The sequence below is a fragment of the Wyeomyia smithii genome, chromosome 1 (genome assembly GCF_029784165.1).
Source record: "Wyeomyia smithii strain HCP4-BCI-WySm-NY-G18 chromosome 1, ASM2978416v1, whole genome shotgun sequence".
In the NCBI taxonomy this organism is placed as follows: Eukaryota; Metazoa; Arthropoda; class Insecta; order Diptera; family Culicidae; genus Wyeomyia; species Wyeomyia smithii.
The window spans coordinates 65,880,505-65,898,470 of NC_073694.1; the positions used below are offsets into that span (position 1 = coordinate 65,880,505).

General features: G+C 39.6%; 1 protein-coding gene across 1 annotated transcript in view; it reads right to left on the reverse strand.

Annotated features, from left to right (window-relative positions):
* Positions 1–16,174, reverse strand: part of LOC129718001 (uncharacterized) — a 48,584-nt gene extending 32,410 nt beyond the window's left edge. Inside the window, exon 1 of the mRNA XM_055668375.1 lies at positions 15,122–16,174. Within this exon, the coding sequence (XP_055524350.1) occupies positions 15,122–15,160 (39 nt within the window). The 5' untranslated portion in view covers positions 15,161–16,174. The remainder of the gene's footprint in view (positions 1–15,121) is intronic.
* Positions 16,175–17,966: the final 1,792 nt, after the last annotated feature.

Genomic DNA, 17,966 nt, shown 5'->3' on the forward strand with positions numbered 1-17,966 from the left:
AATTTTTAGCTTCTGTGCATCTTTCTGGTTCCAGAAATACTAATATTTAATGGGAATCGTCCATTTCAGGCTGTTTTCCAGAAACCGGAAGTTGCCATCTTACAATTCAAAATGTATGAAGTCGATTTGTGGCTCCAGTGCATCATTACGGTTCCGGAAATTCCCATATTGGATGGTATTCGGTCATTTGACACTGTTTTTCCGACACCGGAAGTCACCATTTTGGATTTCATAATGGCATTTGGAGACAATTTCTGGATTTTGAACAGCATACTGGTTAAAGAAAAACTCATATTGGGTGGTATTTGGTCATTTTCTACTGTTTTCAGAAACCGGAAGTCGCCATCTTAGAATTTAAAATGCTATCTGAGGTCGATTTTAGCTCCTGTGTATTATTCTAGATCCGGATATTATTATATTGGGTGAAAATCGGCCATTTTCGGCTGTTTTCCAGAAACCGGAAGTTGCCATCTTACAATCCAAAATGTTATCTGAGGTCGATTATGGAACATATTTGTTGCCACTAAAAACATTCACCTGCCAATATGGTTCCATTTATTTGATTAGTTCGCGAGATGTGCAAAAATTTGTGAAGAAACATGTACTTTCAGAAGAGGGAGGGGCGTCAAACCATTATGGACATATTTGTTACCTCTAAAAACATTCACATACCAAATTTGGTTGTATTTTCTTGATTGGATCTTGAGCTGTGCGAATTTTGTGTTTCATTTTCATGGGATCCCTCCCTTATAGAAGAGGGAGTCGGGTTTCAAACCATTATGTACATATTTGTTACCAATAAAAACATTTACCTGCCAAATTTTGTTTCATTTGGTTGATTAGTTCTCGAGATGTGCACAAATTTGTGTTTCATCCAACTATTACGGACATATTAGTTACCCCTTAAAACATCCACATGCCAAATTCGGTTTCATTTGCTTGGTTTGTTTTTGAGTTTTGCAGAAATTTATGTTTCATTTGTATGGGACCCCTCCCTTCCAGAAGAGGGAGGGGTCTCAAACTATCATAGGAACCTTTATCGGCACCAAAAACCCCTACATACAAATTTTCACGTCGATCGGTTCGGTAGTTTTCGGGCCTATAAGGATCAGACAGACAGACAGACTTGACTGCATTTTTATATGTAAAGATTACAACATCAATATTTTAGAACCTAAAGAGTGAATATACATTTATTGGATTGAAGCGTTCATGTAAATCTATTTTTACAAATAAAAAATGGATGAGAAAGGCTGGGTCTGACCGTTAGGTGGATTAATTTAGGTTTTTAAGCACTTATTAATAATATGTAACCTGATTGAAAACGAAGAGTTTAATTGACATATCTTCGGCACAGTTGCAGATAGTGAAATTATAGTACTAACAATAGATAGACACAAAGAAATTAATTTTTCTTCTCAAAATATTAGGTGTACAACTTTACTTCTGCAGTGTTCCAGTAGATGTCTAGGGGTAAGTGCTGATCGATATAAATTGATCAGAACCGATACACAATAGTAGTAGGCACCTGTCAAAATTATCGCATCATACATCTGGCGGATTTGTGGACATCGCTTTCCTAGCATAAATTTATTCTCGATTGAAAATTTCCGTTTCTCAGCCGAGCTTGCGCCATTTGCGGGAACTGTTCCATTTCTTTTTCAAGTCAAAGAAACCTGCTGCCGAGAGGCACTCATTGCTGTCAAATATTTACGGAAAAGCTTCTTCGAGTGAAAAAGCATGTCGCAAGTGGTTTCAACCAAAATTCCATGATAAAGAAATGTGAAAACAGTAAAAATTGAAAATATTCACGATTTTCACATTTTTTCATAAAACCCCCTTCCTGCTGAAAATTATGTATAGCTTCTCACAAAGATTTATTTTTAATTTCATTGGTTCAGTTTTTCGACTCAAATAGTCATTTAGATTTTTTGCGTCTCACGCAACTCTAATAAGAATATCAATATTTTCATACGCATACGCATATATATATTTCCATTTTCTGGCGTTTCCAATAAATTTTGTTAAAAACGAGAATATTATTTAAAGTTATTTGGAAATTGTATGTCTCCATCGACCGCATTCAGAATGATGAGAAAACAAAATTTAAAATAACTAGTTGATGCACATATATTGATTGAGCGAATGATAGCTTGAAAAGTAAGGAAAACCTGAATCTGAAATGAAACACCAGGGGAGGCAACCGCTAAGAAAATCATTTATGCAGAAAAAATGAAAGCAACTCGGAATCGAGTTGAGTTTATGGAAACAGATAAAACAGCAGAATAGCGGACATTTAGATTAAAAAAATCACGCTAATTGAAATAACTCAAACCGTTTGATCAAACAAACAAACAGATCGACACGAAACAAATAAAAAAAATGAAAAGAACAACCTTACAGCGAATACGAACAGAAACAGAATGAAAGAATAAAACGCCAAACGACTACATGTTGTTATGTTTGTTTTATTTTTGAGCAACAGCAAAAGTGGAGCGTTAATCACCATGGAACAAAAAAATCTATCTCAGAACCATGCAAATAAATAAAAATGCTATGTAAGTACTCAAAATAAATGTGATTCGTTGCACTTTGAAGGGAAAATAACGGTAAAATTGTTCCGATTTTGTTTTGATGATATTCGAATACCACTCTGTTGGCTAACGTGAGTGGCCATTTTGTTCCCGAGTTATCTTTCCACTTTTCTTCAACTTTTGTTTAACTTGGTGGAGTAATGTCCTTTTCTAAGAATTCCATACCGTTGTCTCAATACCACTGTGGCTCTTCTCCGCTGTAGGATCGGACGCAAGATTGAGCTTAGAAGAACATATCTTCCCAGTAGATTGATTGGATAAAACACCATGCCAGAGACAGAGAGATCGTTTTTGTTAGTATATCCAACAAAGTATGACAATCTAAAATGTTCCAAACAAGCACTCATTTTAGCAAATTTTTTCGAACTTCAAAAGCCAGAATATATAAATAAATAAATAAAATACATATAAAATGTGATATAACATATCTTTCCAAACCTAATACTACGTGTTTATTTACGTAATACTTTCGACCCAATTAATAATTGCAAGCTACCTGCACTCCTGTATTCGAATTCAGGGCGTCCGGCCTTAGCGGTATGATAGAACTTTGTTCAGCTAATTAATATTACACTTCACCAAATTTGGGTCCCACGAAGTGTTGACCAGTTGTTATCGATCGCCGCACAGCGTCACATGTGTGTACAGTTCCCCGTTCGCCAAGCCATATTTGCTAGTTTCCCTGTTGGTGCAAACACTAGCCGGTACTCAAGCGAAACATAGCATAAGAATTATCGGAACCTAAGCATATGGAACTAAGAGGCACTTTGCCCGCTAGAATAACCCCGACTCTCCAAGCTAAAGTAAAAGGCAAAATCGGACCAAGGTCGCACCGTAATTAGAACTGCAGAGAGGTACCAACGCCCCTATCATTATCGACACTCGCCTCTCGATGATCCGCTCTGGAAGTCCAGTCGGTAGCGATTTACTCCCACCTGAAACTATAGTGGAACCTGTTTTTTATATGTTTTTAAACCGGGCGAGGAAGGTTCGCAGGAGGTAACATTACACACATTATGATTATTTGCTAAGGTGCCATGATGACTGGAGATATTAAAACTGACGGGCTTAACGAGAAGCTTGTTTTGGCTATATAATTTCAGTTAATCAATAAATCTGTATGGTTGCAAACGTAGTAAGGTTAACCAAAACCAAGTCATTCGCGTGAACAGAAAATCACATAATAGCAATCTTATGGTACAGGGACACATCAAGGATTGACAGCGTCATACACTAACTACTGTTTTCTTGGTGCAAGTTGGTTACTTTCTATCGAATTGTAACAAACTTGTTACTCACACAATACTCAGAAATACAGTATTATTGTTGATTATGAAATTACGACAATACGTTATGAAGCTATTAGTGCAATCTTAACATATACCCAGTGAGTCTACACGGAACGGTAGAATCATTCGCATCCGCTGCCTGAGCATTGCAATGACATCAATAAGCGATTAGCACAGCGAGTCGAACGCCTTTGTGGTTTCGCGTCAAACAAAGCACTGATCTGACATTTCGGATCATCACCCCGTGAACCTCATACGGCCATCGGTTAATCACTCTCAATTAGTTCTGATCGACAACGGTTGCGACCGGATTGAGCTAAAGCTAAAGTTCAATTACGTGGCTGATGAAGTTGTGCACCCGTACGAGTTTTGCCGGTCGTCTGTCTGCGATGTCAGTTCAATAAAGTTGTGCACGACGGGCAGCCCACAAGACAGGCAACCGGACCAGATCGGTCATCTGTTCTAATTGAAGCAAACGGTGTGTGGCGTCATGAACTAACATTGTATTAAAGCCTGCCCGTGGATGACGCTGACATCAAAGCTCACCGCACTGGTTGAGCTTCATGCGAAAAGCGCGGTTGCCAAGCGAGCAGTGAAATTCTCGCAAATCGCAACTCGCGATTTCTAACAACAGTGACCACACGTTCGATCGTCACGCAACCGCAGCTCGGTCCTTCGGTTGCCAATTAGTCGAGGGTGACTGATCTTCGCTCAAGCTATGGTTTCCCTCGAGCTGGAACTAATCCCACTGGCGATGTGAAGTTCAGCGCAATGTTAAGGTCATACAGGTTCGGGAGTCGCACTATGCATCTTATCCTTAACCATCCTAACGATAAATACAGTCCTGGTACTAAATAGAGCTTTAAGCAAGTAAAATCTTCGATTTGCATTCAAATGTTGTGATATAAATGTGCAAAACATTTCTACGCAAAACATAGACAGGAAAACTTCAGTCAGAATAATCAAAATTTACTCAAATGACCTATTAGAGGTTGTCTTTCGAATTGGTAATTTTTTTTAAGTACTTTGTATTTAATGATTGATTGCGCTAGTATCAGGATTTTTTTCATAAATTTCGATAATTTTTCAAAATTGTTTAAAATCTATCCACGTGGTATGTGGATGGCCCTTAACAAATCAATGAACCGGCTGCTATGCCACGGGTGTAAGGGGGGTGGCACAAGTGAACCTGAAGCACTGTTACACAACCCAGCAGCTACTATACCAAGCATCTTTACGAGAAAGACTAGTATGGCTGTAGTCTAGTTTTCCGAAAAATTCAGGGATCTTAGAGAAACAAAATTGGGATAGCAACTATTCCACACTCTCAAACAAAGATTTGCTCTTCCACCGAGCAACTCGAAACTGTTTCCTCATTATTTCTATCTAATGAAATAGTTCCTTCAAACGGAAAACTTCTAGTAAGAACGCATCTTGTTGGAATAATAAACTTGAAAAGCTTAGAAAATCATCTAGAACGCTTTTCAACCAAGCTAAAACTACCGGCAATTGGACAGAGTATAAAAGCTGTCTAACAGCATACAATCGAGAGATTCGCAAATCAAAGAGAAGGCACTGGAAACATACATAAAGCCCTCTCTAAAGATCATACTAATGGATTTGACCGTTTAAAGCATCAAGACGGTCAGTTCACAACAGATTCCGAGGAAACACTTAGTATCATGATGGATACACACTTCCAAGGTTCGACTCAATTGACTTCTATAAACGCACTTTTATAAAACGCACAGGACTTCTATATAGCTCAACCTAGCTCAATTTGTGACAAGGTTAAAGCTGAAGAAATAGCCAGTGGGCAGTGGATTCGAGGGTTGAGTGGGCAGTGGATTCCATAAAACCCTTTAAATCACCGGGACCAGATGGGATTTATCTAGGTGTTTTACAAAAAAAAAACAAAGATATTATATTCCCCTTTCTGGTTATTTCTAAGGCTGGAAAACGTGACAGGACGAGTCCCAAAGCATTTAGACTAATCAATCTAACTTCGTTATTTTGAAAATGATGGAAAAAATCATTGAGTTGCATATCAAATTATCATATTTAAACCGAAGACAAAACAAATTCCAGTTTGCCCATCAAGCTAATAAATCATCATGATAAAAGCCCCCCTATCTTGCAACAGCAGACGTTTTATATAAAAGTGTTAGTAATTTACTTCAAAAAAGATTGTGTCCGTACGACATCAAATATTTTACACGTTAGACACGTACACAACTGTTAATTAGTTCGCTGTTTCCCAGGACAGGTGTTTTTGTTACTGTCTCCCGTTTTTTGGCAGATTTGCCAATCTATATGGACAGCCCATTACTTGTGAACGATGTCATTAGCCCCGGCTGAACAATCACCAGCAATGCTAGAAACGATCATTCAGGGTCACGAACCAAGTCCCTGGCCTTCGGCTGACGAGCCAATCGTGAGTGACGGCAGCCGTGCAGAGGCAGACGATGTGGAAAGGGTGACAGAAGATGAATTGATCGAGATCGCAAACTCCCTAAACATAGGTAAGGCACAGGAGCTAGATGGAATCCCGAACTTGGCCATCGTGATGGCCATTAAGGAAGCCCCCGGGTTATTCAAGGTGGTCATGCAGAAATGCCTTGACGACTGCCTCTTCCGGGACGTGTGGAAGTGACAGAGGCTGGTGCTGTTGCCAAAGGTCGGGAAACCACCAGGTGACACAGCGGGCAAGGTGCTTGAGAGGATAATCCTCAATAGACTAGTGAAATACACAGAAAGTGAGAACGGTCTATCAAGTAACCAGTTCGGTTTTCGAAAATGTAGGTCTACGGTGGATGCAATTCTCTCCGTCACCAGAACGGCTTAGGTTGCAATCCAACGCAAAAGGAGGGGCATTCGTTACAGTGCGATCGTCACGCTCGACGTGAAGAACGCGTTTGAAAGTGCCAGCTGGCACTTCATAGCCTTAGCGCTGCAGAGCCTCAGAGTGCCGGTGCCGTTGTACAAGTTTCTAGGTAACTACTTTCAGAATCGAGTGCTAGGTAACAACACAAACGAAGATCAGAAAAGCATCCCAATTACCGCAGGTGTACCGTAAGGTTCCATTCTGGGTCCGGTATTGTTGAATGCCATGTATGATGACGTGTTAAAACTAACAATCCTTCCAGGACTGATGATTGTGGGCTTCGCCGACGATATAACTCTTGAGGTCTACGGCGAGTCAATTAGAGAGGTGGAGTTGAAGGCCGCGCAATCCGCGTAGAGGAAGATTGGATGCACTCCAGAAAACTGGAGCTAGCGCACCATAAGTCCGAGGTCATCGTTGTGAATAATAGGAAATCGGAGCAGGAGGCATCGATCAGTGCTGGTGCATGCACTATCGCCTCAAAACGTTCCTTGCAGCTTCTGGGGGTTATGATCGATGGCAAGCCACGTCGGGAGCCCCGTCGATTATACCTGCAATTAAGATTCCATGGCTGTAGCGGCATTATTCCGCATGATGGCAAATAACTCAGCGGTCCATAGCAGCAGGCGCAAAGTCCTTGTCAGCGTGATTACGTCCATACTCAGGTGTGGTGGGCCAGTGTGGTCCAAGGTTTTGGGTACCTCGTGCCATCGGGGCAAGCTCGAGAGTACGTACAGGCTAATGTGCCTGAGAGTCACGTGCGCATACCGAACAGTGTCGTACAAGACGGTTTGTGTCTTGGCTGGCATGATGCCCATCAGCATCATCGTCAGAGAGGATGTAGAGTGCTTCGACCAACGCGACACAAGAGATATACGCAACACCATACGGCCATTTTCGATGGCTAGGTGGCAGCGGGTGTGGTCCAACACTACGAAGGGTAGATGGACAAACCGACTCATTCCAGAGATAGCATGCTGGATTAATAGGCGCCATGGGGAAGTAACCTTCCATCCGACACAGATCCTGTCAGGCCATGGCAGTACCTGCATAGGTTCGGGTAAGCCGAGTCCCCTACGTGCCCCGTATGTACGGGAGAAGATGAAAACGCGGAGCATGTGTTCTTCACATGTCCGCGTGTCGAGCGGACAAGGCACGAAATGCTGGCAATAAGGGGGATTAACACCATTCCAGAGAATATTGTGCGAAGGATGTGCGAGAATAGGGAAATCTGGGGTGCGGTCACCAAGGCTGCATCACAGATCGTAAATGTTTTGCAAGGCACCAATCGACGGAAAACCGTCGACATGCCCCATGAATAGGTTGCTCTGCTACCCGGAGAGGTAAGTGCTAAAAGCACGACTGGCTTTCTCCCTGAAGTAATGCATAACGGTGGTCCCGGGGACACCAAGGGCTTTGGCTGTCCAGTTTAAGGCTGCTCAGCATGAGTAAAAGCAGTGTGGACGATGACTACACCAATAGCGACCATTAGTCGGTACGTTGTGTAGACCACAACGAGAGGCGGCAAGCAACGCGTAGAACCAACAATACAACGCGGGTGGAAGACATCGCATTTCGGTGCCGAGGTATTTGAGAAGGCAATAAAAAAGAGAGCTCGAGGGAGGCAGTTGGCTCCGCTCGAGTACTAATCAATTAGTTGCCGTACCACCATGCCTACACGCAGAGCCGGATTTATGGGGGGGCCCAGGGGGCCCGGGCCCCGGGCCCCCACATTTTTAGAGCCCCCACAAATCGACAAAAAGATTTTTTCTCTTTAAAAAAGAGATTTAATCAAAAGTTCGATTTACAGTAAGAAAATTCGAACAGACCATTACAATCTGACACTTTTCTTAAGTGTTATTTTTTCGCGAGCGCCAATATCGCAACTACATCCATAAGAGTTCACCTTGGATTCTCTTGGAATGACACACATTAACACACCATTTGAATCGAACCAGCCCGCATTAAACGCCTAGAGTTAAAGTTTGGCCGACTGTCATTAAAAGCGCCAATCGAAGTGTCAAAACTCGTTCCAATCGAACATCAGCAATGTTAAAACTATGATGAAAAAACTGTTGACTGTTTGATAGGAACTTTCCAATGACAGTCGGCCAAACTTTAACTCTAGGGCTTTAGCGCGCATGGGTGGTAAAGCAGATAAAGAAAATAACCCACAAGTTTTTTAATGCATTGCTTTTGCTCACTGGTCCGAATCAGGGATACCAGATGTGCTTTGAAAAATGCAGATTTTCTGAGCTCGTGTGCAAATTTAATTGACCTGCAGATATGTGTAGTTTTTTCCTAGTTTCCATTATTGTCAGAGTCGTCTTATATTTGTGCAGTCTTTCTCAAATTGTGTGCAAATTTTTGCCTGTGGATCGCATTTTTTTCAAATTGCGGTAGTTTTTTTTCAGGTATCAAGAAAAAAGTTTGAAGATGAAACATATTAAAAATAGGTTGCGTGCGACTGTGAAGAATGAAAGGCAGTCAAACTTAGCATTATTAAGTTTCGAGTACGAGTATACTGAAGAAGTTATGTTGATTATTTAATTAATAAGTTTTCTGCAAAAAAACTCGTAAAGCATAGTTTCCAAGCGAAGTGAAAAATTTGACAAGTAAAAAGCTTAAATTTTCGCTTGCGAAATCTGTCGTGAAAACCCGTTTGTGGAACACGCAGGTATTTCACCAGTCTGCAATTTACAGTTTAAGTGAAGCGAAATTCACGAGTTTACACTCCGAGCGAAGTGAAAATTGGCTGCAACTGACAGAATATAAACGCACGCAAGTTTTTGCTTGCTGCTGCTTTTTTCACTAGCGTTTGCATGCGTGAAAAAAGTGAACACAAGAAAAAGATGAGATCCACAACCTTTCGCGATCGCACAACGATTTCGCTTGATCGAATTTGTCTACAGTTCCTAGCGAAGTGAAATTTTTGCAGGTTGCATTTTTCACGAGCGTAAAAAAATGATCATTTTGTATGAGATTTTCACTTCGCTTGGAACTCTAAATAGGACTTAAAAAAAATTCTAACAAATTTTTGGTAATTTTTCAATAGCAAATAAATGCTTTTAACTCGTACGATAAAAAACAGTTTTGTTTAATTTTGGGGCCCCCACTATAACTGGGCCCCGGGCCCCCACAATCGTAAATCCGGCCCTGCCTACACGCAAAAGTTGAAGTCTTGTACAATCATGAGACTTCCCGATTCGCACAAATGTTGCACAGAAATCGAACAATAAATGTGTGAAATGCATAACGCAACAGTTGTACTGCGAATACATTGACATAGAATGAAATCAGAATATGTATCATATACCGACACTTTATTTCTCACGTCGAGTGTATTAGTGACTGCTACTCATGGAGCAGTGCAAGCAGCAAACAACAACTTGTGAACTCACTAGATTTAAATAGCTATAATACTCGATCGATTTATCTCGATGGATTTGGTCATTAAAAAGTACCATGTAATGATTTGCAAAAAAAAAAAAACGAAACAAAATTCTGTTCACAACATTTTGTAATCAACGCTAGCTTCACCGCAAAACTAGCAAAACCCTTCATTCCACAAAGTCACAAAAGCGTTGCCAATTTTTATTGCAACACTTGTAAATTGTGAATAATTATTATTTGTCATCCTTTGCACGCGCTTTTTTTTCAAGCGACGAGAGAAATTTCTCTCTCGCTCGTAGAATTTCCAAGACAAGAACCGTCACATACAATTTTCAGGTTGCTCTTTCGCTTTTCTTTCGGTTCGGATTGCGACGCGCAAGGCGATATCTCGTTGCTTCACGAAATGAGCGAGACACCCGTGCTGTACATACTTGATACCAATGTTGTTAGTCTCACTCATACTGTCGGTGCGTGCTTGCTGCTATTCAGAGGAATGCATGAAGAAGAAAAAGTAGGTATCTCGAAAGCGTGTGTGCAAAAGACTTGAAAAGCGTAGCATATGTCTCGTCCTCAAGCAGAAAGGAGGAGAATGGTTTTGCTTCTCGCTCGCTTTGCAATGCTGCTTGATACCAGTTGAAACTGTTTAGGTGTAGTAGTTTGGAGCTGCCAAATACATTGGAGAAACGCTAGAGCATTAATTGCGTTATGCCCAACACGCAATCATTGTACTGGTTCCGAATTACATCAACAATTGCCCTAAAAACGCACAATTTTATACTGGTTTCGCACCATCCAACTTTTGCGTGTAGTACTCGCCAGCCTAGGAACGGGAAAATCACCGATATACTGGTGTACTGACGCGAGCCTCCGCAGTGCGAGCCTCCATGCTCCTTGTTCCAGTATCTCAGACACAAACCAGGTATGACTGGCCAACCTCCTGGATATCTAATTCGTGAGTGATGGCAGTCGTGGTTAAGGAGGAGGCAAGAGTCACGAATCAAGAACTCATCGTGATCGTCAACTCCTTAACGGTAAGCAAGGCATCGTAATCGGATGGAACCCCTAACTCGGTCATCAAGACCGCCATGAAATAGGCTCCTTGGCTATTCCGGACAGTTTTGCAGAAGTGCCTGGACGACTGCCTCTTTCCATCATTTGTATCATTTGTCATTTGTAAAAGAGCTCCAGAGGGGTCAGATATGTAATGTTTTGACAGCTTTATCACAGACAAACAGACTTGCCACTCGATGACGATTCCGTCGTCCAGAAAAACTCTCGTCAGTGAAGACAAAAATCGTCAGTAATACCACTGGTGTCGCTATAAGCTAAGGCAAAAATCGTTTTTACGGAAATTATTTAGTAGGTAGTAAGCTCACCTGGTGGCGCATAAGTGTAATGTTTCAAACCAGGACGAAGATTTTTCGGGATTTTTTTTTTTCATAGAGGCACATTTGTTTATCTGTGGCTTTATGTTTGTTAGTTATTCGCTTTTCAGTGCTGGGAGTTTTTCTCGCACATTCACGTCGTGAACCCGCCGTGGCCCGCTCTGAAAATGGCAAAAAACACTGAAATTCACCAAATCAACGGTGTGTGATGTGCTCGAACTTTCCAAAAACGAGTTACCATGACCCAGATAGATCGCTATCGGCAGTTTAACTGAAAAACATCGAGGGCAATCAAGTTATTAGATTAACTCTAGGGTATAGAACGGCTTAAGCAGTAGCGCCTATTTCAATCAGTCGAAGAAAACAGGCCTCAAACTCCTGCATTTTTAACAATACAGACAACTTCAATGATGGAAACGAAAACTTTGACTGTCTAGCTGTCTTACGGATATAAGAAATACCGTTAATCACAAAGAAATCTATGAACAGTTGCAATTGAAACAAATCGACCTATATTGCAGCCATTCAGGAGCCACTTCGGGTGTTGAAAAAAAAACGCCTGCAAAACAAATGGAAACTGCTTAAAATAGGTTCGGGGTGATTGGAATAGTGTCCCTCGATTCGTAACTTTGATTGACGATTGTCAAAGTTTGCTAACTTAGTTTTACAATCTGAAAACAAGTTCTGATAGAGAAAACGATAGCGAATAAATTGATATACTACTATTTGAGTTTCACCCAATACATTTCGAGTATTTCGTCTGAAAACACTGGCGGTTCCTAAAGCTGCTTAAAATATGTTCCCTACCCTATATCCTCAAAAACCAAATCCAATAACACTTACGTTATCATAATGAATGGTTTTGTCTTATTTAACTCTGATTGAATCAAATGCATAATATGGATCGTACTTTGAAAGTAATATGGGAGCCCTTACAAAAGTTCATTAATTGGCAAACATAAGAAAATATGTTAAACAAAATTATCAACAAGCAAAAAATCGTAGCAATTAACAATTCCATTTTTGTTTTTTGCTTGACATTTTTTTTTTCATTTGCATACAATTTGCTGTATTACAAAGACAGCTAATAAACGTTTATTATAAATTTATGCAAGAAAAAATTCGGGATGCATCTGAGTAAATGGACCAAGAATTCACAAGCATTCACCGACTCTTACTCTTCTATAAATTTGTATATTTGGGAATTCAATCTTTCGATACTATCCGGCACGATTATTCAGTGAATATCGAATATAAAATATAATAAATAAAACTTATAACCGTTGCAAAAATGTACAATTCTTGTTGAGTATTTCATGTTAATCATATTTATGAGATAAACTTTCAATCACCATCAGCAGCAGCATTGCAGTTTTCCCTCGATTCCACACGAATAGAAATGTACAGGTTTAGGAATTGTTCAAGAATGGGGATTGTTTCAAACTTTTCGGAAAGTTTTTACCTTCGAGACATCATATTAGTCTAATCTCAAGAAAGCAAAAATAGATTGACCGATTGGGACGGGAAGACTCTGTCAATTTTTTTTTTGATATTGATACAGAGAACATCACAGGGAACGGTTGGTGTCCATTCACGTCGTCTGTGCTAGAAATGCTAGCATGTAATTGGTTCATTGTTCGCGTAAATTTGTCATTGAAACTTTTTATCAATTTTACCGCTTAGCAATGAAATTAGAGTGATAACTAGCATATTACAAAATTTTTATACATTTTATCTATCCAAAAACATATTGGTTATTGTTATCCATCATGTGGTTATGCGTTTAAAATCTGACGCAACATTTGCCAGTTTCATTTCCAGTTTTACAGATGCATCTCACTATAGTAAACAAAGACGTAGTCCCACGTCAAAAAAGTTATGCGATGTCCTATCTGTACGTTGGACACGACAAAATAGATTTTTTGTAGACCGCTTCTCCTTTAAATCGATTTTTTGTCTATAATTTTGTCCGTTATAGTCAAAACAATGTTTTACGATTTTATTCATTCAGTTAAGCAGTTCATTTAAGTTGTGAGGGCAACTTGGTAAATTTATTGTTATGGCCATTACAGAAAAAATGATTGACGAAAACACTGGTTTTGAGAAGGGGTATTCCACAAAAAATTCTATTTTGTCGTGTCCCACATACAGATAAAACATCGCGGTATTCAGCAACTTTTTTTTAATTTTTCCACAACTTTGCCGGAGAAAGCAAATGGTTCTGCCGAAGTACAAAGGGTGATTGTTTATAAACGACGAAACATACGCGAAGAAGGATTTTGGACAGTTTTCCGGATTCAAATTTTATCTCGCCACAACACGAGGTGATATCTGATATCCTTGCCAAGTTCATGATTGTTTTCTCTGATAAATTCCCCCGGAAACTAATGTATCTGGCAAGGAATTTGCAGCAGTGAACGAAAAAATCAGGTTTTATCACGAACAAGACAAGTATACAAGCAAGAGTTGCTCCAAAAATGACTTTCATCATATACTATAAACCATATATATCATATATTATATATTGATCTAACCGTTTTAAGCAGTTTATATCTCAATCTGTAATCGAACGCATTACCAGCGGAGAAAAGGTCGCCCTATTTCGCAAGTCACACCTTGTTGACCAGGATCGACTAGTCAGTATACCTCATGATTACTTTTTTTTAAATAGGGTGGATGTTTTGTGATGAAATAATTATTTTCTAATATTTGTTCAGAATTGATATTGTGTGTTCTGCCACAAACGGTGACATATCAACACTATTACTTATATTTTTTTTAATTTTATTCCATTAAAGAATTGTTAAGTGAATATAATTGTATGAAAATTGTAAACCTACTTGTCAAGTAAAAAAAAAATGAATGTAAAATATCTCATGATTACTCATAACTGAAAAATAAGTTCGACCTTATTTCGAAAAAAGAAAGTGACCGAAATAGCCGGTTACTGCCTAAAGTCGTGTAGGTTGAATGTTAATCTGTATGCCTGGACACACCGTATTATTGTTATTCGGTGTAAAAGTACAATTCCACAGACATCGAAAAACTGAAGAAAAAAAACTTGATTGTCTCTTTTAAGTATGCTGTAAGGCATCCAAGGCGAGGCGCAAGATATAGAACTGACACCGCCTTGATTTGCCTTCGAATAGTAATTTTTTGCCCATACATTCCCAGAGCCCGTTTGAAATTAAGATAGAAAAAATATGTACATAAAAACTTCCGGAACGCTGTCGTAACTTGACCGACAGGTTTACGGGGGTTTGACATTTGGTTCTGCTGAACCTCGCGAGTATTGCAAAGATGTTCTTTGATGTTAGCACCTAATAATCCTCTATTCACTACAATTATTCATGGTTGAATAGAGCGCAAAAAATGTTCTGTCAAGTTTTCGATATGAATTCAGTGATGTTCTGTCAGCTGAAAGGTGCTTAAAAAATAGAACATGAAACTATTTTTATTCGTTTAAAGTAATTTATGCGCATGCCATATAGTTAGGGTATCTTAAAGCAAAACTAAAGTTACCCTAACGTACACGAATAGTTCGATGAAGAAAGGAAACCTCATGATTTGACTCACCATTAAGAAGTAAACAATCCAATTAACAATTTGTTCCATCCTACTAAAATGTGCAAAGAGTTTGTATATGTCAGCTACAAAATATACAGCTTTTCCTATTGGCTTTTGGCTACAGCGAGGGTTCTGCACTGATTCGATTGGGAACCGTCAGCACAAGCTATACGCTGATACTCTGCCTGCACCAGAAATCACCACATTTTTCACCGGATCCGTTGGCTGGCTCGTCACGGGCTGGTTTTGGGATGCACTCAACTATTGTTTTGCTCCGTGTTTCTTCTGCTGTACTTCTTTAGAACACAAAAGAACGCAGAGGAATCATTGAAATCAGTACTTGTGTGAGTATCCTTTCACGTCACCTCGACGAGGTCCACCGATTTTACCTGTTCTTATCTTGATTACTTTCACTCAGCACTGCGATCCACAGAAAAGCAACATTAACTTGCACCGCGCACTGATTTTGATCTCTTCCACAGTGTGGTCCATTTTGGACAAATCGATTCCGCTGTTCTTCCAACTGCACCACAAAAACGCTTGGAGTGCAACTCAACGGTTGCGCCGGAGTTAGATTGGCAATTTAGTTCTCTCCGCTAGACTCGTGCATGACCTTGGCAAAGGCTTTCCCTTCAGTGCAGCACTGCCTCCGACCCTGCCACTCTACAGTTTACTAGATTGTATTAGTAAATATTTTCCGGTTGACTAAAAGGCGCCGAACGGTGGAAACTAGTTCGAGATTTCCATACCCTGCACACTCTCGTCACCCCTTTTACGATATTCGACGGCACTGGCACTGTCGCCACTTGACCGTTTCGTTCAGTGGATTTTATTAAACGGCCACCAAATCCTTTCTCTTCTTGTCTGCAGATCTGATTGCGCGGGAGTTTCGATCGGTCGTGACGCACCGTCGTTGTACCCAATCCGATCCAGTTTCACGATGGCAGCAAGGACTAAAACATTCAACGGGGCGCGCGTGGTTCTAAGACGTATGCTAGAAGATCCAGAGCATCTATTCTGTAACACGGACGGCTGTGCACTGACAAATGCTATGTGAAACAGAAATTAAATTGGCACGATATACATATTATTCTATACTCTCCGCACTGGTTCTCGGGTTACTGTCTGTACACTACACCATACGCTCGCATTCTCGGCAGCAAGCATTCGGAACCACAAACCGGCCAACAGTCTCGCGAGAGGGTGTTTTAGAATCGACCGGCGCACTGGATTCGAGAGGCTAGTAGGTATGCGCGCACCTCTAGGATCAATTCTGTAGCCGGACATTCGCCGCGATGCCCCGCGTGTATTGGTATGTGCATGTGCGTGATTGGGAGTTCAACTGCATCTCAGCGGAATTAGTTGGAAGGAAAACCTGCTCTTGCGCGACGAGGCTCTTCGGATGGCTGAGGTAAGTCCAGTGATGCGTTCTGAGCGAATGAATTGATGGAAATCGTTTTTAGAGTCGATAGCACATGAATGATTCCTTTATTAGTCATTGAACGATAAATCAAAATGTTCGTATCAGTAGAATTGAAATTCTTCCTTTCATATATTTTCTTTTCATTTCAAAAAAGGATGCAATGTAAAAAAGAAACCACCGTTGAAATTTACGAGTTTATCTACGATTTGTAATATTTTTACAATTCATGGCATTTTTACATTTTCAACATTCTTTTCTTTTTCTTTTTGATAGTTTTGATATTTGCTTTATCTCTGGCAGTCTGTACATTTGTTGACAATCTCAAGAATGATATATCTGGCTTATTTGACATTTTTGACAATCATGCCAGTTTTTAACATTTTAGACTTATTTCTCATTTCTGACATGATTGTCATTTTTGACATTTGAAAGTTTCGTGCCAACTCGGCTTTAATATGCAACTTTGCATTGTTTTTTTCAAAAATTTATCTTGACTGACATTTGAAAATGTTTGTTTTTGAAGTCTATTTTTATGTTTCTATCGATGTATCTAAATAATGACAAGACATAGAGAAAAGTTGTAGAGAAATGATTAAAAAAAATAAATTTCAGATCCTACACCCGAAAAAATTGATTTTAAAAACAAAAAGTGATTTAGAAAAAGTCATATCAGATTTGGTTTTTTAAGATACTTTAGTTGCCAAAAGCTCTCTTGAAAAAATTAAAGTGGGCACTATTAGGAAAAAGGTTTTTCTAGCGAACCACCGTTTCACGCTGAAAATGTTTCATAGACGCGGTAGATCTTTTGTAAGCAAAACTTCTTCCCTTAAGAATATCCATTTTCAAATGTTCAGAAGCGTTTTCTGTAACTTAATTATTTATTTAAAACACCTAAATATAAAAAAAGCTGAGACAACCGGTTTTTCAATCACTTTTCGTTTTTTGAATTATTATTATTATTATTTTTTTTTTTTGATATGTGTTCCTAGCGTAATTTATGTCCATGGCCGGATTTGCAGTTGTCAGAGCTCCCTTTTCAGTTATCAAAATTTCGAATACGAAATATGTCATACGAAAATATAAGTTAAAGAAAGGTTATAGAATTCACGATTATTTTCTCTTTCCAAAACTCTTTTCCCTGAAGCAAAACCACTGTTTCACGCAACGCGCATCGAGCCTTTGAGAAGACAAGATAACCTGCTGACAGCAGCCAAACTATACGCATGAAGAATTGACAACAAATGATTGGTGTGAGAGAGAGAGTTTCGCTTTTCTCCTTCTCTTTGCACGTAAAAGTATGGTAATCAAAACATGTTGTAGACATAGCTCGTGACGTTAACATTTGCGTCAGTAGTATTACGATTTTTTGAAGTTTTTAGTTGAGCGACATCCATAAATTACCTAACGCCAACAAGAAAAAAACAATTTATG